General features: G+C 45.7%; 1 protein-coding gene across 2 annotated transcripts in view; it reads left to right on the top strand.

Annotated features, from left to right (window-relative positions):
• Positions 1–386: 386 nt before the first annotated feature.
• Positions 387–27,236, top strand: part of SCAP (SREBF chaperone) — a 54,775-nt gene continuing 27,925 nt past the window's right edge. For both annotated transcript variants that reach the window (XM_056129165.1, XM_056129164.1), the window contains exons 1-2: positions 387–408; positions 20,547–20,766. In XM_056129165.1, the coding sequence (XP_055985140.1) occupies positions 20,645–20,766 (122 nt within the window). In that variant the 5' untranslated portion in view covers positions 387–408; positions 20,547–20,644. The remainder of the gene's footprint in view (positions 409–20,546; positions 20,767–27,236) is intronic.

Below are 27,236 nucleotides of genomic sequence, written 5' to 3'. Positions count from 1 at the left end.
CCCGGGAACGCACCGTCAAAAGCTCTGGTGCGGTTATAAGGACCCCGAACTCCGACTCCATCTCCCCGCCCACCGCCCTCGGTTCGCACCCGCCTCGCGGGACCGCGCCTCCTTCCCTCCCTCGGGGTAGTGTGGCGAGCGTCCGCCAGGGGGCAAGAGGGAGCCGCGAGGCGGGGCTAGACCACGCATGCGCACGGCGCGGGGAGCACGTGCGGAGGGCGGCCGGGACGGGAGGGGAAAGGTAGAAGGTGAAAGGTGAAGGGGCGGAGAGTTGCGCGGGCGCTGGGCCGTCGAGAAAGAGAGGGCGGGCGCCACGCACCGTACCGCGGCCGGGAGCGCGCACGCCGCGGCCCGTTCTCGCCGCTGCCGCCGCCGCCGCCGCCGCCCGGGCAACTGCTCCGGCCACAGGTACGCGCGTCCCCAGGGCGCCAGTCGGCGCGGCTAGCCGGGGCCTCCGGCGTGGAGGCGGGGGGGAGGGGTCCGGAATGGGGGCCGCGGGGGAGGGCCGCGCGGGCGTGGGCGCTGTCCAGCAGGAGCGCGGGCCGGAAAGGGGGCCGGGCCGCGGCGTCGCCACCCCCACCGGGCCGCGCCCCGCGTGGGAGCCCTGCGGCTGTGGGGGTCGCGGCGTGGCCCCGCGGTCTCGGCAGCGGCGGCCTGGGTTTCCCCGAGTGCCGAGCGGCGCCGCGGAGGCGACACTCGCTCCTCCCAGGGGGTCCCCGGTGGCTTCCAGGGTGCCGTTCTGCCCCAGCTCAGACTCGGCTCAGAGGGCTTTGCTCGCCCTCCGGGGGTCCGGGCTCGGGGGTGGGGGGGTTCTGGAGTCACGTGGGCACTCGCGCGGTTGGAGTTGCGGAAAGTTGGTCGGGCCAGGCGGAGGTGGTGTTGGCACTGGCGGGGGGGGGGGCTGTCAGGACCCCTCCCCTCCCTCCCCCCCGCGTTCGAGTCGCGCTGATGGGTGGTGACACTTGCGAGCGGCCCCGGGGGTTTGGGGGGGGGGGGCACGGGTTCTCCCGACGCGCTAGAATGGTCCTTGTGCCCGGGACCGTGGGATCTTTCACGGCGTGACCCTTTGATTGATCTGACCACGCGTTGATGGAGTTTGGTCGCTCACTGGCCGGCGACTCGAGTGAGGACCGAAGCTTCTGGTGAGCAGGTTAGCGCTGAGCCTGTCTGGTTACGCCGGAAAGAAGAGATTTTACGTGTTTCTGGGAGATGCCTCACTGATGAACTTCAACCCTCCCTCCGCCCACTCCAGTGTATTAATACAGCCTAGGCATTTTACGTATTTTGCACCATTCCCACCGGTCACATTGATGTTTAAAAAAAAAATCCAAATATATTTAAAATACCTTTCTATAGTTTCTTACGTAAAAAATGGAAAGAATTGTTTCTCGTTGATCTCAAACTGATTTCATTTGTGTGGTCTGTTGTTTCCTTGGTGTTTGTGGCAAGAACAGCACCTCAGCTGTGGCACTTGCCTAGCACGGGCCAAGCCCTCTGATTCCTGATACTGCTTGTGGTCTCCAGAGCACAAAGCTGGGAGTAGCCCCGAGCACTGCGGGGTGTGGCCCAAGTTTGAAACAAAATACAAAAAGCATCTCCAGTCATCCTCAGTTTACTTATCAGTGAGATAGGACACCCTCATTCCCATAATTTAAATTCGTTTACCATGAAGAGTTGGGTAAAAAGCATACTCCTAGTGTATGATTAGAAAATGGAAATATAGCAATTGAGGTGCACTGCCCCAGCTGGTGAACAAACCCATCTCTGTGAGGTTCCCTGCAGGTGCGATAGGCGTTGGGGTGCTCACACACATAGGAGTGTGTCTCAAGGACACTTAAATTCACGGGCGTTTGTTTACCTTCATTTGCTTGCCTCCTGCCTTAATTGTAGCCAACTCTGAGAAGTGCATCCATGGATTGTATCCTCACTCCTGCCGGTGGGAAGACTGCCTGTCCCCAGATAGAAACAGGGCTCCCAGGTTTATTCAGCTTGTACCTGGTGGATCCAAGTCTCCTGTCTGTTGGGCTCGGCCACCTGAACTGCTTCCTCTGTAACTTGCACCGTTCCTGAAATGGCCAATGAAACAAAGTCCAGATAGCTTCTTTTGCCACCTGAAGTAATCATTCAGAATAAAATATTTATTGAGATTTTGTGCTGTCTAGGTACTCTGCTCGGTGCACTAATAATAGCTTATCTCATTTGTCATAATAACCAGGGGAGATGACTGTTATCACCCCCTTAACTGATGAGTTTTCACGATCCTATCTGTCTGCCCCTGGATAACCTTGTTATGTTAGTTAGAGGCAGAGCTCAGTGCTTACCCCTGCTTATTTGTCAACAGAGTGCCTGCTTGATGCTCTTCTTGTACCTCCTGGCTTCACCATCTTTTCCATTGTCTGTTGACAAATGGGAGGTAGCACAAAGAGGCAGTAGGGGACAAGAGAGGAAGCAAACATCACAGACTTGAATTAGAAGGTGAAGCTCAGCAGGGTGGAGACAGTAGCTCGTCTAGAGTACTTGTGTCCTGCCTATAGCTAAGAGTGCTTTATGGGTCCTATGTGACCCATTCATGAGCTTGCGTTGTAGTCCAAAGACGGGTGTGTGTACTCATCTGGGGTGGACATGAATCTCAACAAACAAAACTTAATTATCAGGTTTACCTCAATTCTAGTTTTCATTGATTTATAATTTATACTGTGTATTATAGTAACATTTATAATTTATATAAAAATATACCTTTGTTGGAGATATGTGTTCAGATTTTTGGTATAGGGATCATGAGCCAAAAACATTTGAAAATCACTGGTTTCTCTTATATTTAGCATTTTCTGGGAGTGTGAAATATCTAAGATAATATGCCAGTTGTTTGTTTTATTTTGGACCTCCCAAGTAATGTTCATGGAGCACCCACTCCTGGCAGTCTGGACTGGAAGTTCAGTGCTCAGAGCTGAGACTGTGCAGCTGAGGCACTGTGGTGCCAGCATCACCAGGGCTATCTCCATGATGCTCAGGAAGCCATGGGTACCAGAGACTGAATTGGATCTGGCACATAACAAGGCATGTGCCCTAACCATGGGACTGTATCTCTGTCCTACCATTTGTTCCTGAGTTGGAAGTTAGTATGATAAAGGATCTGGTATTTCAATAGTTTGTATGTTCTAAGTAGATAGACCTCTACTTTCAAATTTGAAGCTATCATCATTTCTGTAGCCCTTCTGAAGTTTAAATTTTGTTTATCCCCTTTTGTTTTAGCCAGAGCAGCAAAATCATTAGTTATGCCAGGATGGCAGTTGTAGCTGTTTTCCAATGTTAAAGTATTTTCAAGTAATGTAAATGTTGAAATTCCAGAGGCACTTTGGTGTCACCTTTACAAGCTGGGTTTGATGTACTTAGTGACACTGTACTCTTCTCAATGAGCAGTTCCAGAATTCTGCCAGATTACGAAAAGTATTTCTCATCTTTCTGCTTATCATTTCACAATTAAAAAGAGATTAGTATCTTGACATGAGTTTGCATTAAAGTAATTGAATGGGTTTCGAGTGAGAAATGTTTTCCTGGGCTGGAGCAATATAGTGCAGCGGGTATGACGTTTGTCTTGCACGCAGAGGACCTGGGTTTGATCCCTGGCATCCTATATGGTCCCCTGAGCACTGCCAGAAGTGATTCTTGAGTGTAGAGCAAGGAGTAACTCCTGAGCATCACCACATGTGACCCAAGAAGGAAAAGCCAAAGCCAAAAAAAAGAAAAAATTTTCCTAACTAGATAGACATCTAGATAGACATTGCTTCATACCAGTGATCCTCAGAGCGAATTGAATCACATGGAGGCCGAGTTTGTTTCGGCTTTGGGGTCACATCTGCAGTGCTGGGGCTACTACTAGTTGGGTAACATTTGGAGTTAACTCCCCATGCAGAGCATGCACTCTAGCCTTCTGAGCTATTTCCCTGATCTTGGGAGAAGAGTGTTAACCCCACTTACAGAGAAGGGGGTCCTCTAGGTTAGAAGTAGGCCCTGCAATTTGAACTTTAAACAAGTGAGTCTCATGGGGCTGGAGCAGTAGCACAGCGGGTAGGGCATTTGCTTTGCATGCGGCTGACCTGAGTTTGATTCCTAGCATCCCGTATGGTCCCCTGTGCACTGACAGGAGTAATTCCTGAGTGCAGAGCCAGGAATAACCCCTGTGCAATGCCGGGTGTGACCCAAAAAGCAAAAATAAATAAATAAATAAAAATAAACAGGTGAGTCTCAAAACGTGGGGGGTGGGGAAACCATGAACATTCTATGGCCGAGAACCGTTCTCCTAGCTGGCCCACAGCGTTCACAGGGGAACGGAGAAACAGGGCCTCAGGATGGTTGGTAGACTGTATTTCTCTCTCCTCCCCAATGTAGTTTGATCTCTTACAGCACAGTAATTTCTTTTCCTTTCCCTGTCGTAGTCATCCCTTTTCCCTAGCCTCCTCCTTCTCATCCCCTTGTCCTTAGCTTCATTCTCTCTCTTCCCCTTACAGCACAGTTATAAGGAAATTATGAAATGTGGGGGTACACATAGGTGGGGTTGAACATTGTCATAACAACGAATAGATGTAAAGCCACTCCTTCAGGGGAAGCTCTAGGAGATTAGCTCAAGGACAAATCTCATCTGAGGGTTCAGCACTCTAGATTACTGGGAGATCTGCTCCAGGGTGGGATTCCATCTAGGGTATATTGCTTTCTCCTTTCCTCAGCTGCTAATCCATTTAATCAATCACAGTAAATTTATTTCTTACTAATATTTCTAGTCATTTTGTATAAACACAGTCAGAGATATATTAAGCTTAAAGGTTGGCTCTTTCTGGAGACATCTCACTATATATCCCAGAGTACAGTCCTCAGGCCGGGTTAGTCTTTCCTAAACCCCGAAGGGTCCTTATTCAGTTCTTTTTCGGTCATGACAGAGTTTGTTCCATGACCATGCTCTTATTATACTTATGGTGCTTGGCCTGCCCCCTTTCGATGCCAGGGTAGTTTACAGCCTGCCCTGGGTCCATCCAGTCCCTTCATCAGGACCCAGATTTTGGGGTTCTAGGAAGTAAGGGCAACTGAGGCTTAAGTCATGTAAATAGGATGGATGCCCAGGAGTAAATATTATTTGGAGTTAACTCCAAATGTTACAAAAGCATAGCATCAACTGTCTTCCTGTGTCTATACAAAAAGGATATTGCTAAAAAAAAAAACCCATGCAAATGACATAAAGGAAAGAGGAAAGCAGTATAGGATCATTAGTGCCTCATGGAATTGGGTGTGCCTCAGGGATTGTGGGAGTAACTTAATAAACTTAAGCTCCCTTCGGGAGGAGCAAGGACAACCCAGTGTTATCCAACAGTTACCAGGTACTACTGGCCTTGGGTACCATATTTTGAGAGCTCTGGCTCCATGCACTTAAAATCAGTGCTTGCCATGCTGTTAACAAGTGTGTGTGTGTGTGTGTGTGTGTGTGTATGAATATGCACACGTGCATACATGTGTAAGTGCCTGTCATGCTGTAGCTTACAGCTCTGTGTGAGTGTGTGTGTGTGGGGAGGAGGAGGGGTGGTTTGAAGGCTCCACTATTGTTCTGGCTCCTCATTGTAGTTTTTAAATATCTAGGGTTGGTAATATGGCTTTACTGGTAAGACCACCTGCTTTGTGTGAGACCCTGGATTCCATCCTTGGCACTGACAATTCTTTGTCAGTAATTTTTTGGGGGGCCACAATTGATCGTGCTCAGTCGTTACTCCTGGGCATGCATTCAGGAATCACTCATGGCAGAGCTCAGGGACTGTAAGGGGTTCCAGTTATTGAACCTGGGTTGACCCCATGCACAGCAAAAGCCATACTCATTGTACTATTACTCTGACCCCTGGAGAAATGTCTCCATTTCTCTGCCACTGCTTTATTCCCCTGCCTCTTTGAAATTAAATAGGTTTTTACAGCTGAGTTTCAAGTTTTCTGGATATTAATATTCTGGATACTCTGGATATTAATCCTTTGTCAAATATATTATTTGCAAATATTTTCTCCCATTCTGTCTTTTTGCACAGTTATTAGCATAAAATATTAGCATATTTTGATGGATATAGTCATACTTTTTTTTTTATATACAGTTGTCTGTTTTTCCTTTGTGGCCTTAACTTTTTGTGTTATATTCAAGAAATTATTGGCATGTTCAGTACGGTGAAGCTTTGCCTTGTATTTTCTATGAGTTTGAAGTGTTTTTGCTCTTATATTAAGTTCTTCGATCCATCTGTATTTACTCTTGCTAAATTTTATAAAAAGTTAAATTTTGAAAAGGTTTCTTTTTTAAAAATTAAAGTCAATTATATCAACAGCTCAGTAAATCCTCAATGACTTTAATAGCACCATTGTGAGATAGAACAATTTTCATTTACTGAACTGTTTTTTGATAATTCCACTTACCATCTCATTGTAACAAGCAATATAAAATAGATTATTTTGTGTTGCCTGCTGGGGGGCAAACTTGGGGGGGGGGTTGGTTGTATGGGAAGCCATGGACAGTAGTGGAGGGAAGGTCACATTGCTGGTGAGATTGGTATTGGAACAGTGAATGCCCGAAACAACTATCTTATGAACTGTTTCATAAACCACGGGTTTAAATAAAGTTAGAAAAAATAATAAAGTGGATGATGACATTCAAATATACACAAAAGCAGAGAGCAGTGAATTTGTGTGTGTCTGTGTAGTGTGTTTGCGATCCGTTGTCTGCAGTTAATCATGAATTCAGAGACCCTGTTTTTTTGTTGTTGTTGTTTTGTTACCTTTTGTTTTAAAAAGGTCCTCATGCATGATCCTCTTCTCATAAGTTAATTTTCATTTTCAATATTAGGTAATTTTTTAAATGGTAAAATAGATATATAACAGTATTTACCATTTATATGTGTATGATTGATTGTCATCAGTCAGATACAGTTCATAATGTATAAACATCACCACTCTCTTTTTTTGTTTACTTGAATTACCTTGAATTACAAAGTTACTCATGATTGAATGTTAGGCACCCTTTCAGAACTTTGTCTTCTTTTCAAACAGAAACTCTGTATCCATTAAAGAACTCTACTTTCTCCCCTCCACCCCCCCAACTTCCTGACAGCTGTCCTTTTACTTCTCCTGAATTGGCCTATTCTAGCTCCCTTTTATAGTAGAGGCATGCTATCTCTCATCTTTTGTGTCTGACTTACTTCTTTTTATGTTTTCGGTGTTTAATCATGTTGTAGCAAGTACCAGAAATTTGTTTCTCTTTCAAGCCAAATAACAACACTATCATTTCATCTCCCAGTGAACATTTGGGCTATTGTGAATAAAATACTGTTATGAGCATGAGCGTACAAACACTTGTTCATGTGTCTACTTTCAGTTCTTCAGGTATATTTCTAGGAGAGGAATTACTGGATCATTTGGTGATTCTGTTTTCTTTTATGAGGAACCATCAAACTATTTTCCACAGTGATGTGCAATTTTACATTCCCATTAGTAATGGATGATAGTTCCAGATTCATCCACATCCTTACCAACATGTATTCCATTGCTCTAAAAATAAGGGATAGGGCTGGAGTGATACATAGTATAGTGGATAGGGCACTTGCTTTGAGTGCAGCTGATTACATCCATTCTGCTTTTTGTTTGTTTCAGATCACATGTGACAGTGTTTGGGGCTACTCCCTGAGGAAGGTGTGGTGGGAGGTCACTCGCTGCATTGCTCATGGGACTAGGTTGCTTGAATCAAAACTGGCCTCATACATGCAAAACATGCACTGCCAGCACTTGAACCCATCTTCTAAACCCTGATACTTGTATTCCTGGGTGGCACTATAGCACTGTGCTCCTGTTGTTCATCGATTTGCTCGAGCGGGCACCAGTAATGTCTCCATTGTGAGACTTGTTACAGATTTTGGTATATCGAATATGCCATAGGTAGCTTGCCAGGCTCTGCTGTGTGGGCGGAATACTCTTGGTAGCTTGCTGGGCTCTCCAAGAGGGATGGATGACTCGAATCTGGGTCTGCCACATGCAAGGCAAACACCCTACCTGCTGTGCTATATTGCTCCAGCCTTATTCCTGAGTATTTAAAATTTTTTTTTTTTTTTTGCTTTTTGGGTCACACCTGGCGATGCACAGGGATTACTCCTGGGTCATGCACTCAGGAATTACTCCTGGCGGTGCTCGGGGGACCATATGGCATGCTGGGAATCGAACCCGGGTTGGCCGTGTGCAAGGCAAGCGCCCTACCCACTGTGCTATCGCTCCAGCCCCATAATTCTTGAGCACGGAGCCAGGAGAAAACCCTTAGCATTGCTTGGTGTGGGCCTTCCTCCCCCCCAAAAAACAGGGATGATGATGATGATGATGATGATGATGATGATGATGATGATGATGTAATGAACTTCTGGTTAAAACAAAAGATACAGTTTGGGAAGTCAGAAAAAGTTCTGATAATGGATGATGACTGTACAGCTCTATGAATATACTTAATGAACTTTAATGAACTTAAAACCACTTAAAATGGTTGGCATGACAAATACTATTTCATTTTTATTGTTGTGGAACCCAGACCCAGCAGTACTTGAAGGACCGTTTGGGATACCCTGCCAGGGCATGGGGAGTCATGCAGTGCTGGGGATCAAACTAAAACCCTCATACATGCAGGGTATGTGCTTCACCATCCCTAAAATGATGTTTCATTTTGTTTTGGGGCCACATCTGAGGGTGCTCAGGGCTTACTACTAACTGTGTGCTCGGGGACCCATATATAGTGCAGGACATCAAACCGGAGATGGCCATGTGCATAGTAAGCTCCTGTACTATCCCGCCCCCAAATGTCCAAATATCATTTTTTTAAATTTCATTTTAGGCATTGTAGCTTACTAAACTGTTATTCATAGGGTTTCATGCATGAAACATTCCAACACTACACCCTCTCCGCAGAGTTTCCATTTCCTCTGCCACTGGTCCAGTGTCTCTCCTCTTCCCTGTAGTAAGCTTCTAGCAGAAGACTTGTTCTTAGTCCCTGCTATGGTGATTTCAAGTGAGAAATCACACTGTGTTTGTCCTCTTCTAACCTCACTCAGCATACTTTCCAGATCCATCCGTGTAGCAGCAAATTGCATGATTTCACTTTTCCTTAAAGTGGAGTAGTATTCCATTTTGTATATGTAACATAGTTTCTTTATCTACTCATCTATTCTTGGACATTTGGGTTGTTTCCAGATTTTCACTGTCGCTGCCGTTGATTAGTGCTGCAGTGAACATAGGAGTATAAATGTCTTTTTAAAAGAGGGTTGTTGGGCCCTGGGGCTGGATGCCAAGAAGTAGAATTGCTGGGTTATCCATATGTTCAATTCCTAGTTTTTTGAGGAGTGACTATGTTGTATTCCCATCAGCAGTGGACATTCCCAGTTGACATTCCCACCAGCAGTGAATGAGGGTCCTCTTTTGTCTACATCCACGCCAACGCCAACACTGGTTGTTTTTGTTCTTTGTGATGTGTGCTGATCTCAGTGGTGTGAGATGATAGCTAATGTCAGTTTTTCACTTTGTAATTTACTATAAAAACAACTGTGTTGGGGCTGGAGAGCTAGCACAGCGGGTAGGGCATTGGCCTTGCACGCGGCCAACCCGGATTCGACTCCCAGCATCCCATATGGTCCCCTGAGCACCGCCAGGAGTAACTCCTGAGTGCAGAGCCAGGAGTAACTCCTGTGCATCACCAGGTGTGACCCAAAAAGCAAATACAAACAAACAAAAAAACAACTGTTTTCTATTGCTTATTGTAAACATTTAAACCTAAATGTTTGAAAGACTCTTAAATAGGTGAAAACAAAGTGTTTTATTATGAGTTGCTTGAGAATAGTCTTTATTTTGGGCTTATTCCTGGTCTAGGAATTGAAACCTGATGGTAACTCCTGAGACCTGGGTCATATGACATGATTGCCTCAAATCTTTCTCATTCATCTGTAAAACTAGGCTGTTGTTTTGGGTGAACCCTTCTCTCCAGTTCCAAAACTTTCTCTTCATTTGCATACTAAGTGTCTGAAGGACACGAACAATCCAGTCGCAGAAGATTTGGAAGAATTGTGTGGTCCTAGTGTTTGTCACGGTCCACTACTGCCCTGTTAGTTGGATATTGCTTAGGACCAGATGAAGATTCCAAAAAAGAAGCAATTAAAATTTGTAGTAACTCTTATTTTAAGGCAAGTACCCACTCCCACTCCTTTTAACTTTGGCAAAACATGGGGAATAGGCATCATGTAGATGTAATTTCCTTTCATCTGTAAGACCACACACATTGTGACTTGACAGGGACTTATAGCATTTAGAAAATTTGCAAGTCCAGCACATTACCTGGTGTGGAAGGAGTGTATGACTGCAGGTGAGCAGGATGGCCAACTTAGGTGGCAGGTGGGGCATAAAAGGGAGGGAGAGGGCTTTTTGGGAAAGGTGTGATTGGCAGTGGTAGGTGAAGTTTGCAGCCAGCTGCTGGGGTAACTGCCTGTTTCCCTGGAAAGGATATGTCTTACCTCTTGGCTCTCTGCTTTGTCTTTTTTCACTGATCAGTAACCTTTTTCCACACAGTTGTGTTTGGGGACCATGTCTTCTGCAGTGCTTGTATTAAAAGCAGTTAAGATAGTGATAAAGTAGAGATCAATTCATTACACACCATTGACGTGCTCCTGCCAGTCCGTGTTGGCATGAGACTGAGGATGCTGTCTCCCTGGACCAAAGTTCTTAACTTTGAAATGACAGGACTGCCTCCTTGGGACCCTGGGTCACTTACATCTCTGAGAGATTCTTTGCTCACATTCTTAGCTGTGGTTGTTTCAGTACTTTGTTAGACATCTCTGACCAGGTTTGGAGAGACAAACTTAATAATGTAGGTAACTGGTCTTATGGGAGAAAATCCTTAATGTGGATATTGAATTGTGAAGAGGATTGACATCATATGCATGGTTACTTCTGATGACTGTCATAGCCAATTAATCTAATTTGGTCTTCCTTTAATCTGGGTGTTGCTATGCAATCTCACCCGTTACTTTATTTATTTTTATTATTATTATTATTATTTTGCTTTTTTTTGGGATCACACCTGGCGATGCACAGGGGATACTCCTGGCTCTACACTCAGGAGTTACTCCTGGCAATGCTCAGGGGACCATATGGGATGCTGGGAATCGAACCCAGGTCAGCCACGTGCAAAGCAAGCACCCTACCCGCTCTGCTCTCTCTCCAGCCCCTCACCCGTTACTTTAAAATTGTCAGTAAAAAATCCTCCAGATCTTTTATTTACAGACAGCATATTCTCTGAAATCAGCTGTAGTTCTTTAACTGAAACTCTGTCCTTGTAAAAAGTATAGTTAACTTTTTTTTCTTGAAAACTATTTCAGTTTAATTTTGACCCTTACAGAAGTGTTGTCTATAGTCTTGATCACCAGTGCACTTTGCAGATCAGCTTTTCAGAAAACCTTTTTTCTCCTAATGAGGAATGGTTTGCACTGACATACTAATTCAGTGCAGTGACTTTCTGCTCAGCACCAGGGGAGATGTTGGGAACTGTTGGGAATCCAAGGGTGGCTCAATTCTTACCATCTCCTGAGAGAAGTCAGTGACAGGAGGATGAGTGAGATAGAACCACACAGCAACTGAAGCTCAGAAAAGAAGGTTGCTACTTCCACAAGAAAACTTTGTTCACTAAAATTTTGGTAAGAATGCATTCACCAGGCACAAAATTCAAAAGGTACTACAGAGTGTAATTGGGGACAGTTTCCCTTCTATATTGGTCCTGCTACCAAATTCTTTCCTCAGAGGCATAAGGTGTTACCAGTTCTCAAGTGTTGGTTCAGGGAGGTTCTGTGCCTAATTCAAACAAATACAGAGGGAGCTCTTTTCTCTGACGTTGAAGTAGACATTGTATCATTTGTGATAGTTTATTGTCAGTACATCACAATTTCCTTGTTTTCATCAAAATACTATTCCACAGTTAGCATGTACCTTATTTAACCAGAGCTGTTCTGAGGACCTTCCCTCTTTCCAAGAGGTGCTTTGCACAGCTTGTGGGTCTGACTGGCTTTCTGCTCTCTTTTTTAGGGAAAAAGAAATTTACTCAACAATATGTCTCTCCCCCAAACCCTCAGTTGTACCTCATGCTCCTGTTTCAAGCCATTGTCCCCCTGGGGGTGGTGTCTCCCACTTTGAAAGACTAGTTCAGTTCCTGGACTTGAGCTGTGACGCTGGGGCCACATCTAATGATAATCAGGGAGCTGGGAGGTTGGGGGCCTCTGCAAGCAGAGGACATCAGCCCTTGAGCCCTTGAACTCACTTCCCAGTCCCTGGAGTGGTTTTAATTTTGCTTTTGCAGACAATAGTAGTGTTAATGACCACACATGATCACATGCCTGGGTCACCTACTGAAGGCAGGAGTGCAGAGTTGATGTGTGTGTTCTTGCCAGGTAAACCTCCATCCTTTATGCCATTCTCTTCATTGCTGCTGTTGCTGTTGTAATGAGGAGGTGGCAGAGTCACACACTTGGTTATGGGGATTGCACATTACGTGTGGTGCCAGGAGTTACAAATGTCAGTGCAGCTGGGGTTAAACTTGGTGTGTGGGGTAGTGCTGGGGATTGAATTTGCAGGGGTTCTACCACTGAGCCTTCCCAGAGTTCTCCATGTGTTGTTTTTAAAAAATTCCCCCCCATGCCCCTCTTTTTTGTTTTGGGGACCAGGAATCTCACACACCCTTGGTTGCAGTGCTCACCTGGTCCTGCCAGAGCTGCATGTAGAGCTCCCCTGTGCTGTGCGGGTGCGGCCGGGCTTGCTGAGGATTGCTCTCTTAGTTGTGCTCATGTGTGTTCTCTGTGTGGTTCTCCTGGCCTCAGTAATCACACACTATTGTTGTAGTGCTCACACTTGCCTGATTGTGCTCTGGAGATTGCACCTCCTTTCTGTTTTGGGGCTTCCAGACTGTGATGCTGCAGGGACTGGCCAGTAGTTGTGGGCGACATTGGAGGTTGAACACATGCTTCATACCTTGAAAATGTGGAGGCTGTTTTCCACAGAGCCTGTAGAGTTTTCATCCACATCCCCACCTCAGCTAGGGATGGCACTGTCCCAGCATCCTCATCAGCGTTGTGGCACACTTTGGCCATTGCCAGTTTGATAAATGAAAAGAAATTTCTCTGTGTAGGCTTTTTCTCCCCCCCCACCCCCAAACTTTAGTTACTTTTGCAGAAAAACTGATAGAAAGTAAATACAGTTAGCACTCATGATACAAGGGGTAGTTTTACTGTTTACCACCTGTTGCTTCAAGGGTGAAAAAACATTTCCATTTTATTTCCCATGGAAAAAGCTGTTATCCTTTGTCTATTTTTCTGTTTCCATGCTTAAAAAAAACTTATTATAGGGTTGGAGCAGTAGCACAACAGGTAGGGTGTTTGCCTTGCACGCGACTGACCCGGCTTCTATTCCCAGCATCCCATATGGTCCCCTGAGCACCACCAGGGGTGATCCTGAGTGCAGAGCCAGAAGTAACCCCTGTGCATCGCTGGGTGTGACCCAAAAAGCAAAAACAGAACAAAACAAAACCCAACTTATTATAAAGTTAATTGGGAGTAGATGATACTGGGGTTAAGGCTCTATTTCTGCGCTTTTTTTTTTTTTTGTCATCTGGAGACAGGGTTGGGGACTACACCCAGAGGCACTAAGAGGTCACTCCAGGCAGTGATGCTAAGGTGACCACATACAATCCCTGGGATTAAACCAGGGTTGGCCACATGCTTGGCTGTACTTTCTCCCATGCCCACTCTCCACTGCCTGCATTAGCTCTGTATACTGCAGTGGACGGCCCAAGCAAGGTTGGTACAGTCATAGATGTTGTAATCCTTCAAGAATTGCATCATTGTCTGCTTAGTGTCTTCATTGGTTGCAGCAATAGCCCGGCCAAAGGTCCTTCCTCAGGTAGTAAGCCTTAAAGTCACTGTAATTCCTTAGTGGTTAGATCAAAAAGGTGGCATTCGGAGAAAGAAACACCTCTTGATAATGGAGTGAAGATCACCAGTGAAAGGAATATTATCAACATAAGCAAAATTCTGAAAGGTATGTTACTCTCCAAACGATACTTTTCCATTTTGCTGTGATAACAGTTCCAGGTGGTGTCCTGGAAGAGAAGCTGAGCCCTGCTCCCCACTCCCCTCCCCCAGCCCCAGTAGTGCTCAGGAGGCCTACAAGGCTCTTTCTGGATTCTCTGCCAGTTGAGGCCCTAGAGAACTGCTTGCCACTTTGGTCCTGTGTTGGTCAGCAGCCATCCTAACAGTGCTGAGGGCTTCTTAACTGGGGCTTTCACACTACCTCTTCAGTTGCAGTGAGTGCTTGCTAATATACCTGAGCGCTTTGGAGTTAGCAGTGAGCCATATTGAATTTCTGTTTGTCATCTGCAGCTTTGCCTCCTAGCAAGCATGTCTTTATCAACCCTGAATAACTTTGTATCTCTGGAATTCAAGGTGTTTCCATTATTAAAAATAAATAAGTTTTAAAAAGGAAGGAGAACCCGAAAACGCGGCATTGAGTGGGTGGTCTGCAGGATGAAAGTCCTTTGAGGCATCTTTTCAGAATAGGGTAGGGCTCATCCTGCTTCATGAGGAAGATCTATGGACAGCTGCTATCCACTCTTTTTAAAAAGGTGGTTTGGGGCCACACTCAGCAGTGCTCCGGGCTTACTCTGGGGTCTTTGCTCAGAATCAGTCCTGACAGGGCTCTGGGAACCATATGTGGTGTCGGGGATCAAACCGGTGTCAGCTGCATGCAAGGCACGCATCCTACACACTATACTATTTCTTTATGCACCCCCCCCAACCCACCTTGCTGGGAGGGCCACACCTGGGAGTGCTCAGGGCTTGCTTCTGACTTCGTGCTGGGGGTAACTCCTCGAGGTGCCCTAGGGACTGTATTTGGTGCTAGGATCAAACCAGGAGCGAGTATTTTATGAGGCAAGAGCCTTAACCCTATGTAAAGTTAGGTAATCTAGATAAAATAGACAGATTTCTCACATAGAAACAAGATTGACTCAAGAAATAGAAAACCTGAAGTATTTTATTAAGTAAAGAGATTCAGTTAATAATTAAAAATTTTCCCATAGTAAAGGCCTCAAATCAGATAGTTTTATCACAAATTCTGACAGACATTAAAATCTGGCACGTGTGGAGGTGCTTGGAGATTACCCCCGGGTGGTGCTGGTGTTTGGACCCAGGGTTCCAGTGTGCAAAGTATTTGCTCCAGCCCGTAGATCTATCTCCCTGACCCCTCTGCCAAACATTTAAAGATGATTTATTCTGAAACTTTTTTTTTTAAGGAGTGAGTACTTTTCAAGTCATTCCATGACCGTGAGATCAGCATTTCTCTGACGTAAATATCAAAGATAGCATGAAAAAAAATACTGCATGGGGTTGGAGATATAGTACTGTGGGTATAGTATTTGCCTTGCGTGCAGTTGACCCCAGTTCAATTCCCGACATCCCATATGGTCCCTCAGCACCTCCAGAAGTAATTCCTGCGTGTAGAGCCAGCAGTAATCCCTTAGCATCACCTGGTATGACCCAAAAAGCCAAAAAAGAGTACAGTATACCAGTATATTCCTTATTGATATAAGGAATATATAAACAAAGAAGTTCTTTTTTTTTCCTTTTTCACTCTATTTTATTATTATTTTTTTAAATTTTATTGAATCACCATGAGATAGTTATAGGCTTTCATGTTTGGGTTACAATCACACAATGATCAAACACCCATCCCTCCACCAGTGCTCATTCCCCACCACCAATATCCCTGGTATACCCCCCCTTCCCACCCTCCCCCTGCCTCCATGGCAGACAATTTTCCCCATACTCTCTTTTTACTTTTGGCATTGTTTTGCTATATAGCTACTGAGAGGCCATCATGTTTGGTCCTTTATCTATTTTCTGCACACATCTCCCATCTCGACCGATTCCTCCAGCCATCGTTTTCTTAGTGATCCCTTATGTATTCTAGTTGCCTTCTCCCCTTTGCTCATGAGGCAGGCTTCCAGCTGAGAAGCAGTCTACCTGTCCCTTAAACACAGAAGTCCTTGACAGAATATTTGCAAATTAAATCCAGCAGTATTTAATAGGATTATATCTAGAAGTGCAAAATTGGTGAAATGTAAGGGAAAAAAAATCAGTGAACCATTTAATATACCTTATTAGTCAAACAAATTAAAAAAGCCACATGATCAAAACACACACAACTCTTTTATGTTATAATAAACCAAAATCCCCACATTTCATAAAGTAGGACTGGGAGTGGCCTCAGCCTCATCAGGGCAGCTATGAAAAACTCCCCCTGGCTGCTTCAGCCGAGGACTGAATGAACACTCACCTTACAGGGTCAGGAAGAAGAATAGGAGCTTTCTTACCATAGCAGGTCGACATGTCCTAGCACTCCTAGCCAGGACGGTGATATAAGAACACGAAGAGGTGTCCAGATTGAAAAAGAAGCAGTGGAAACTAGGCCATCATCTTATGCATGTAGCCTAAGCAATAAACACACACACACATGCACGCACACACACACGTGCACACGCACGCACACACACACAGGGTCACTAGTCAATCAAAACTGTAAATTAAGAACCTCAGTATCAGAACATAACTATTGGAACACCTAAAAAAAAATGTAGCAATAAACAGATGCTAGCAAGGACACAAAGAAAATCTGTGCCATGTGGTGGAAATGTAAGACAGCACAGGCAGTCTCTGGGAAGTGCTTTGACAGCTTCTTTGAAAATTTAGACACACACACAAAAAAAAAAAAAGAAAAGAAAATTTAGACTTACTATACTACTCAGCAGGGGTTTTTTGGTTAGTGGGTTTGTGGTTTTTTTGTTTTTTGGGGAGTTTTGGTGCTTTTTTTTTTTTTTTTTTTTTTTTTTGGTTTTTGGCTTTTGGGCCACACCTGGCCATGCTCAGGAATCACTTCTAGCAGGCTCAGGAGACTGTATGTGAATCTGGGAATTGAACCCAAATTGCAAAGCAAGTACCCTATTCGCTGAACTATTTGCTTCTGCCCCCTACCCAGAAATTTTACTTCTAGGCATTTCTTCAGAGCAGTGGTGTGGCCATTAAACATCTGCAGGTCAGTTCAAATATGGCTGAAGCTTAGGGGAGAAGTTTCAGCAGATGAACCAGGGAAGCTTCGGGCAGAGCCTGGACTCTGTTTTTACATCTCTTACCCTGCTGTCTCCACTGCTATTGGCACATTTATTAAAAAAAAAAACAAAATTTGGGGGGAGGGGGCACACCTGGCAGTGCTCAGGAGCTTCATCTTTGTGGATCCAGGTGTGGTGCCAAGGATTCGTACCAGGGTCACAAGCCACCACAGCCTCATGCAAGGCAAGAAACCCTTTTGGTTGTTTCTTAATAGTGTGAGTTGGAGGTAGAGAATTTTTTTTTTTTTAATCTAGGAGCCTTTTGCTTTTTTTTTTTTTTTTTTTGAGTCACACCCAGCAATGCTCAGGGATTACTCCTGGTACAGTGGTTCGGTATTTGCCTGGTAATGTAGGACAGCTTGGGTTCAATTACATTAAAGGGGAGTGTGATGCTAGGAATTGAACTTTTGGCCTTGTGCGTGGCTTCAGAACCCTTTGAACTCTCCCTGGTCCCTGAAGAGACTTTAAAGTGGTGAAAGTTTGGTAAGTACAGAAACAAAATGGACCATCATCGTGGGGCTAGAGCAGTAGTGCAGTCCCTTAGCCTCCAGGACCTCCATTCTTTCCACATGTTGTGTCTGTTTAAGTTCCTGAAACTGTGAAGGAGATCCCATCTGAGGCATCCTAGAACTGTTGGGCTGTGTGAGAAAAATTGGTTTTTGGTTCATGTTGGGTAAATCTTGCTTTGAAATAACTACACTAAAATATTTGTGGAAGTAGAGATGGAAACCTGTTTTCTTGCAGGTTCAGGTAGGTAGGTAAGGTAAATGTAGTAGAATTTTTTTTTTTTTTTGCTTTTTGGGTCACACCCGGCGATGCACAGGGGTTATTCCTGGCTCATGTACTCAGGAATTACTCCTGGCGGTGCTCGGGGGACCGTATGGGATGCTGGGAATCGAACCCGGGTCAGCTGCATGCAAGGCAAACACCCTACCCACTGTGCTATTGCTCCAGCCCCAGTAGAATTTTTTTGTAATAAGTAATATTTATACTTATTAGGTTTCTGGATTACACCCGGTGCTCAGGGCTTGTGCCTGACTTTGTGCCCAGGGGTCACAGCTGTTGGACCATAGGCAGTGCTGGCTATATAACTGATGGACTGGGACCTCTTGGTTTTATAAAAATTCGAAAGAAATATCTTTTTTGTTTTGTTTTTAGAGCACGCCCAGTACTCAGTGGCTACTCCCAGATTCATGCTTAGAATTTGTTCCTGATGGTGCTCAAGGACTGTGCAGTATTAGAGATAACACCAAGGCCTCCTGTGTACAAAACATGCACTCCAGCTCTGACCCTTAGAATTTTTTTTAAAGCTCTGTTTTCCAGGTGCTGCAAAAATTTTCAGTTAATAAAGTTTGATGAAAGATAAATAGCAAAGTTCGTGTCAGAAAAATAAAAATGTGTTCATTGCAAATGCAAGAGAATAACTTTTTTCTCATCAGAAGTCCATATGTTAAGAACTGGGCTTTAGAGATCCATGTCATTGCGTACCTTGCCCCCTTCCTTCCCTCCCTCCCCCCCCCATGCATATACACTTAAGCATTGCTGATTTGTGGATTTGTGTGCAAAGACCAGAGGAGTTGGGGCTAGTAGGGTCAGGATTTCCTGGTGGTCTTGGTCTTGGGGACACTTAAGGGCAGAGTTGCATGGCTTATCAGAGGACCTGGGTGGTAAGCTGATAGCCATCAGTCTTCTAGGATCCTGTTGAGTGATCTCTGAAGGTGTGTGCCTCATTCCTGTTTGCTTCCTCCCTGGGGGCAGTTTGTAGGGTTGCAGAGTTTCTGGGCTTGCTTTGATCTGTTATTCTAGGGCAAGTTTGGCCAAAAGTTGAGTTACTGTGAACACTTCTACTCTTTGTCACCTGCTGGGTCTTCTGTGTTGTTTATTGGGTGGACCTGGGGTTCTGTGTATTTTCTTAGAATCTATTCTAGAAAGGTGCATAGTTCTTCGAGAAATTGTGCTTTCAGCAAGATGGAAGGCGGCAGCCATTTCTTACTGTGCATTGATTGTGGGTAGATTCCTTTTGCTTCTTATTTCTGGTCTAGACACTTTGCAGGAATTCTCCTTTTGGCCTGAATTTTCATCACTGAATGTAACTAAGCCAAGAGCATGAATTTAACAGAACAGAAATGGATTTAAACTTAGATTCCATTGGCGGTCTCAGGAAAAGAATTCTGGATTCCTAGACCTTTGGTGCAAGTTTTCAGTGATAAGTGTATTGGTTTAAGGGTTTTTTGCTTGTAAGTAATAGAAATTTACTTTAGCTAGCACATACAAAAGAGGATTTATTGAGAAATATAGGATGGCTTACTAAGAAGAGCTGATGATTTTGTCTTTTAAAGGCTGGATCGGGGGACAGAGTGATAGAACAGAGGTTAAGGTGCTTGCTTTGCACACAGATGATCTGGTTTCAATCCCTAGCATCCCATATCATACCCCAAGCACTCCTGTAACTCCTGAGTTCAGAGCTAGGAGTAACCCTGAGCGCCGCTGGTGTGGCAAAACAAACAAACCAACAAACTGTAATGACGTAAATAAAAGGGCTGAATCAGAGTAGTTTGTAATCTTGGGCCAGGAACTTCCTAGGGATAGGATGTGTACCACTATATCCAGTCCCTGCTTCTTGTGCTTAGAAGTCAAAGTTCATGGAGAGGCCCAACAGGCCTGGGGGTGTGTGGAGGCACTTTGACAGTCATTTCAAGCTAAGTGCTGTAGAGAGAGGTGTTTTCCCTAGACCAAATTAGGCTGTTGTTATTAACGACGGGAGCAGCTGCTGAAGTGTGCATGTATGGGGTTCTTTTTCCTCACATGTTCAGGAACAACTGCAGGGCCAGCATCTAACACTCCACTTAATACAGCTGCCAGAGTACATTTTGACTTGAATTTTATCTCAGGGGACTACGCTTTTTGGTATATTTAGGTTGAGGGTTGATTCTGCTAAACATACTTCAGAAAGAGAGAAAACACATTTGGCAGAGAGCAGCTGAAGGTGATGTGTTACACAGGGCTGTTTCTTGGTGCCACCTGTAAGAAAAATGCCCTTTAAAAATAGTTCCTACAGAAGAGGGTTGAGTGTTTCTTACAGAACCGTTGGCATATTTGATTTGAGTGATTTCAGGCTGCCCAGTACTAGGAGCAGGCTGAGGTCTGTGGGCGCACGTTGCTATCGATAGCTCCATGATGGCTCCAGACTTTGCCTGTGAACCTCCTGAAACACTTCCCAGCCCACACACTGCTACCTCCCCCGCACCCCCCAGTGTGCAGGGCCCAGTACTCTTGTTAATTGGCTTTTCTTCCTTCTTGCCAGGTACCTGCAGATGGTGTCCATTGTCAGTGCTGTCCAACGTTTGCCAGGCTGATCCATGGTCACTTTCCGGGATGGCAGCAAGTTGACTTCAGCTGAGGATGACCCTGACTGAAAGGCTGCGGGAGAAGATATCTCAGGCCTTCTATAACCATGGGCTGCTCTGTGCCTCCTACCCCATCCCCATTATCCTCTTCACGGGGCTTTGCATCTTAGCCTGCTGGTATGTGTCTTGGAGCTGGTCAGCCAGTGCCGTGGGACAGTAGGTTTTCTAGCTGACTGCTCGGTAGCCTTTAGTCTGTGTGTGCTGTTTACACGATGAATGGGAGGCTCATTGGAGCTGCTGAGTGGAGAGCTCTAGTCCTGAGCTGTGTAGCCACAGACCCTGAAATGGTCCAGACTGTCCCTGAGTGATGGAGCATATTTGTTCATGTCACTGGTAATCAATCTCAGAAAAAGATGTAGACACTTATAAGCAAAATGTGAGAAAATGGAATGGCATGTACCTCAAATGTTCCTCCGGAACTGTGTGGGTTTCCTCCCAGGATCTGGTTAAGAGCAGGAGTGTTGCACGCAGAGTATATGTGAATCATTCTCTGGACTACTTCTGACAGGCTGGTCCCAGGGGTTTGGTTCTCTTCTCTCCCTTTCTCTTGGGATTGGCCACTTTCCAGTGTCTTGCTGGTGCCTGGACCTGCTGTGCTTACCAGGATCTCTGATGAGAGTTATAGCAGCTTCCGTCCAGGACCCTGTCATGTGTCTTTCTAAAAATTTCTCTGAAGAAGTCAGCTTGTCTCAAAACCTTGTCTCAGCTGAAAGCGTTCTCTTTCATTCTTATTTCTGGAGCAGCTGCTAGAGGTAACTTGGGGTTTTGAATCACTCAGTTGCCTTCACTTTGGGTTGGTCCCCAGCCCTTCCCTCCAGTAAATTTTGTTTCTGGGACATCTCTTTGGTATGCATTTGCCCATGGGAATGTGGAAAGCAAATGTGAGGTGGATGACAATATTGAAGTAAGCATATTTTGTGTGGCAAAATAAATTGCAGAGGTAATGGTTTCCTTCCACAAAGGCCGCTCTAGCTGTCATTTTGGTCATTTTTGTCTTTTTGTCATTTGCTTTCTGGTTGGGGTAGCCAGCTGTGACCAGGCAGCTTCCGGAAGAGAATGTAGGATATGTGTCACTACTGCCTGGGTACAGTTTTGCCTTATCTTTGAGTAAATAATAACTTCGTGTGTTTAAAAAAGACTTCTTGGATTTATGGTATATGTATGAGGGTGGAGGGTGGTGAGGGGTGGTGTTCTTGTGAAAAACTTCATGGGGGGCTGGAGAGGTAGTACAGTGGGTAAGGCGTTTGCCTTGCACACGGCCGACCTGGGTTCGATTCCCAGCATCCCATATGGTCCCCTGAGCACCGCCAGGAGTAACTCCTGAGTAACCCCTGTGCATCGCCGGGTGTGACCCCCCCCCAAAAAAAGAAACCTTCATGGGGGATTGGAGACATAGTCCAGGGATTAAGGCATTTAACATGCATCCTTGTATGCAGCCAAACCTAGTTTAAAGCTCAGCAGTACATACGGTTCCCTGAGCACTGCCTGGAGTAATTCATGTTAACAGAATCAGGAGTAGACTGTGTGCACCTCTGGTTGTGGTCCAGAAATGAAAGAAAAACTTTATGAAATGACTAAAGTCTCAAGGAGGAGACTTCCTTGACTCGGGGTGAATTATGGGAAGGAAGGTTAGGGAAGAGTAGAAGTGTTAGTAACAGGGGCCAGAGCGATAGTACAGCAGGTAGGGTGTTTGGCTTGAATATGGCCAACCCAGGTTTAAGTTTGATCTCTGACAACCTATATGGTTCTCCAAGCCCTGCCAGTAGTGATCCCCGAGTACAGTCAGTAGTAACCCCTGAGCACTGCAGATTGTGGCCCAAATACTGCCTCTTCCCCAAGTGATTGTAACAGAGTGTTTAAGACTCAGAACAGGCCAGATGCTGCCTTACATCCCACAGATACTTCCCCTTAGATACTTGAGAAAGGGGTGGCGATGCTCAGGGTAGAATTGGAGGTAGAAAGGAAAGGATAATAACTAGTCTTCATTGGCCACCAACCTTATAGACCTTCGGGTGCTTTCTTACATTTCATCTGGTCACCTAACATCCTTGGAGGTGGTTGTTAATCCCTAGTTTGTTGTTCATTTTTTTTCTTTTTCCTTTTTGGGTCACACCCGGCACTGCACAGAGGTTACTCCTGGCTCATGCACTCAGGAGTCACTCCTGGGAGTGCTCGGGGGACCATATGGGATGCTGGGAATCAAACTTGGGTCAGCCGCGTGCAAGGCAAAACGCCCTACCCACTGTGCTATCGCTCCAGCCCCTGTTGTTCATTTTTAAGAGGGGAGATACCTGGTGGTGCCAGGGGCCACTAAGCGCCACACCCAGTAGTTCTGGAGGGGGCATATAGGGCCAGACTCAAACTCAGGGCCTTGCACATTCTGCCACTTGAACTGTACCCCCTTAGTTCCTTGAAGGACGGTAAGGGCAAGTTTAGTAGCAGAGCTAGTAAGTGGCAAGTGCTGTAAGTGGCAGATAAAAATCTGTCCTCCTTCTGCTTCTTCAACTTCTTTGAAGAGCACTGTTTGTTACTGGTACTTTTCACTGCAAGTTTGCTTCTTTAAACTAAAGGCCTGAGAAAGGGGACGCTGCAGCTGGGCCTGAAACAGAGCCAGAAAGACAGAACAGAGAGACCTTTTGAGAAGCACTGGCCTGACCTTTGTGACAAGAAGTTGAGGGGGAAACATGAAAATTTGATCTTGCTTCCATTATAACAAAAGTGGCTGTTCCACATGCCAGACATTGTACCAGAGCAATGTCTCCCTTTGAAAACACCAGTCTTAATGGGGGACAGACAGTGTGCACAGTAGAGATGACCCATCAGGAAGTACCGGAGAGACTTCTTGTGAGGTGGGCACCGAGCCACGCCCTGCAGGAAGCACACGGTGATGGCTGCCCCACCTCTGGTTCAGCTGCTGGTTGTGGCCAACTAGCACAGCACTCCCCAACCAAGACAGGGCAGCTCCTCCCAGAACTTGCTGTTTCTGTGAGCCTCATCCCCTAGTCCCACCCAGTTGCAGTCATATTTTCTTGGCTTTGCAGTCACCCTGTTTTTCTTTGATGAGAAAAGCTATCCTGTATTATCACAGACTTGGTGCTGCATACTTATTTTCCCAAACTGTCTTTTCTTTCAAAAAAACATTTTAAAAGAGAAAAAAAAAATTTGGTCAGGTTTTCTTGGGCCATTTCCAGTGGTGCTCAGGGCTTACTCCTATCTCTATGGTCGGGGGTCACTCTTGTCAGTGCTCTGGTGACGACTTGCTGTACTCGGCATCAAAACCAAGGTCAGCTGTTTGATGGCAAATGCCTTGACCTCTGTACTATCTCTCTGGCCTCTAAAAATGTTCTTCTTCTTCATCTTTTTTTTTTTAAAGGGTTGGAGTGTATGCTCTACTACAGGAGGCTTGGGATCAATCCCGAGAACCTCATGGTCCCCCCACCACTACCACTTGCAGGGCTGAAAGTGACCTTGAGCACTGTTCCAAGAAGTAGCCCCTGAATCCTGCAGTGTAAAGTCCTAAAACAAACGTCGTAGAATTTTTTAAAAATTGGGGAGATGGGTCACACCCAGTGGTGCTTGGGCGATTCTGTTGTGCCAGGGATCAGCCCCACGGTGTCAGGGTTCCAGCACGTGTGGCCTGCACTCCATAGACCTTTTTGCCATCTCCCTGGTGTGTGTGTGTGTGTGTGTGTGTGTGTGTGTGATGTTCACAGTTAATCCCAGGCTCACTCATGCAAGGAGAATATTCTACTGCTAAACTACATCGACCCTATTATGTGATCTTAAAGGACTTTTGTGGAGTGCGGGTAGGGTCCACACTAGGCAGTGCTCAGGGCACCTTGCAGTACCTGCAATTAATCCCAAGGCTCACAGTGTTTGCATAAGCTCCAGTTCTTTGAATTGTCTGAATCTAGAACAGACTTTCAGGTAGATGAAATGTCTCAGCCTCCAAAGATGATAGAAGTACTCTGAAAATCTGCAGGTTCTGGGATTTTGCAGGGGGGTACTTGAGGTGGGTAGAGCAGGGGCATGGACCTTGGTATCTTATTTATCCCAAAAGCTTGTCTGTTCCAAGCTGTTCTCGCTTTGTCAGAACCTCAAAGTGCAAAAGAAAGAAAACGGGGGTTGGAACCAAAGCATAGCAGGTAGGGTGCTTGCCTTGTACGCGGCTTACCCGGGTTCAGTCCCCCCAGTATCCCTTATAGTCCCCTGGGCACAGAGCCAGGAGTAAGCCCTGAGCACCGCAGGGTGTGGCCCCAAAAGCAAAAAACAACAAGAAAACAGGGTAATGGGCTGCTTTTTATTAGTGCTTGGGTTTCAGGTAATTGCTCACCTGTGACTGTTCTGGGACTGAGAGACTAGTTCAGCCTGAACCCCAAGGACTCCTGCTCTTACTCTCCATCTCCCATCTAATAGCCACCTGAGCTGTAGACCCCGCTCATCACTTCTGCCTCCCTGAGAGAGGGACTGACTGCTCTTTCCCCTGGGAAGTCTGATGAAACTTGTAGCAAGTCAGCACTGTAACAAAAGCTGCCTCTTTCCCTTTGCTAAAGGTTAGGAAGCCCAGTAGGTTTGCTGCAGGACCAAAGCCCAGCCACAAGGCCAGCGGTGCTGTGGCCCTGGAGCTGCCCTGGGAAGTGGGTGCTGGAGGGGTAAAGGAAGGGTGCCTGGTTATTTGGTTGGTGATTGAATCTTTGTGATTCTATAGCCTGATGCTTACTTATGGTTAAAGAGGGTAGATTTTCACTCAGAGAACGAGTTGCCATTCTGAATCTCTTAAAGAATGATAGCTTTGCAGCCGACTCCCTGGGTATTGGAGAGCAGAGCTGGCCCCTTTCCTTGTCCTCTTTTCTCTGGAGAACAGCGGTACCTCCAGCCTGAAGCTTCAAGCTCTTCCCCTCATCCACCCACGTCTCAGGTGTCCTGGGGATCACATGTCACATTTGGGTAGTGTGCATCAAGTAAGCTGTGGAAGAGACTCTTTACATATGATTTTCTTTCTGTGCCTGTGTGTCTGCTCTCTTGACACATTGATGTTCTCTTTCCATGTGTGAGAAAGCAGTCTGAGTAACTCAGGCCCTATGTGTTGCAGTTGCAGAACTGAGACCTGAATTAGCCTCAGCAGTCAGCTCACTGCAGCCAGAGGCTCCCTGCAGGCAGGAGTTCCCCTGGTCTCACAGAAAAGCTCTGCAAGGCCTGTGGATCAAAGACTGCTTGATCACCCTGGGTTTCCTCAAACAGCAAGCAGACAATCTCAGAAATATTCCCTTTCCTCTGGGGATGTGGCCCAGTGGTAGAGCACATGCTTTGTACATGAGTTCTTGGGTTTGTTCTCTGGTATGACAATAAATACATTAAAATAAATTATACAAAAATATATATGTACACACACATATACACATATATGACTGGATTGATAGCATAGTGGATAAAGCACCTGCTTTGCATGTGACCAACCCAGATTCTATCCCCGGCACCCATATGGTATCAAAGCCCCACCAGGAATGATCCCTGAATGCAGAACCGGGAGTAAGCCCTGAGAACCACCAGCTATTACCCAAAATCCAAAATAAATAAGGCAATTGTTCTCAACAGTAAGAGAGAAATTTTCCTTAAAAAGAGAGAAGAAAAGAAAACCCCTGATTTTTTTTCACGATTCCATACTTGATCTTGTGCTTGAGCATTTCCCATACCTGTTGTTCCAGGGAGGTGCCTCATGCAATGTCTTCTCTGAGTGTCAAGTCTGGGCTGTGTGTTCTGTCTGCCATGATCCTTGATCTCCCTATCATAGATAATGGGGGTGAAATGTAGAACCACAGAGACATCTACACCATGAAAATACAGGAACATGTACAGAAAGAGCAGGTACATGGACCCTTCTAGTTCATGTGTTTGCTTGGTCAAGGGCTTGCCCTGCAAAAATGCCCAGCACCTTCTCTGCCATCTCCAACTGCCTTTCTGAGCCCAGCTTCCTTTCTGCATTCAAGCCCTGTTAGATCAGCTTCTGATGGACAGTGGAACAGGGAGGGGCAGGCCAGGGGGAACCTGTCAGCAAGACCCTGTTCCAGGGAGGGGAACTACATGGGAGGCTCCATTCTGAGCTCTCCGCACATTGTTGCACTGGACTTCACATACACAAGTTCAGTTTAATGAGCATTGATTTGGGCTCTCTGTAAGGTGCTGAGGAGCATAAACCCCAGCCCCTGGGCCCTTCTGATCTCGGGTTCCTGTGAAACCCACCCCAGATAGAGCATCTGGTGGGTACATGATCAGCACACATTTCTCAGCTCTCTTCACTGTGCAGATGTGAAAGGGCATGCCCCCCTGTTCACGGGTTCCTTCTGTCAAGCAGATAGGTCCAAGTCTCTAGGATCCGGCAGAAGCTGCCGTGGGAGCATTGAGCAGGCCCAGACTGCCTTGGGCTGGGGGTGGAGGTGCTATGGACTGGAAACAGAAGCAGGACTGTGGCTAGAATTGGGAGGGCGGGGGACTGTTTTCGTGTGGGCGCTCCTGGACAAGGAGTACTTCTGACTTCAGTGGGAGGTACTGTGAACCTGTCCAGAAGGTGTGAAGTGCAATGGAAGGAA

Source organism: Sorex fumeus, unplaced genomic scaffold (genome assembly GCF_029834395.1).
Source record: "Sorex fumeus unplaced genomic scaffold, SorFum_2.1 ptg000072l, whole genome shotgun sequence".
Classification (NCBI taxonomy): domain Eukaryota; kingdom Metazoa; phylum Chordata; class Mammalia; order Eulipotyphla; family Soricidae; genus Sorex; species Sorex fumeus.
This window is presented reverse-complemented; position numbering and strand designations above follow the sequence as displayed.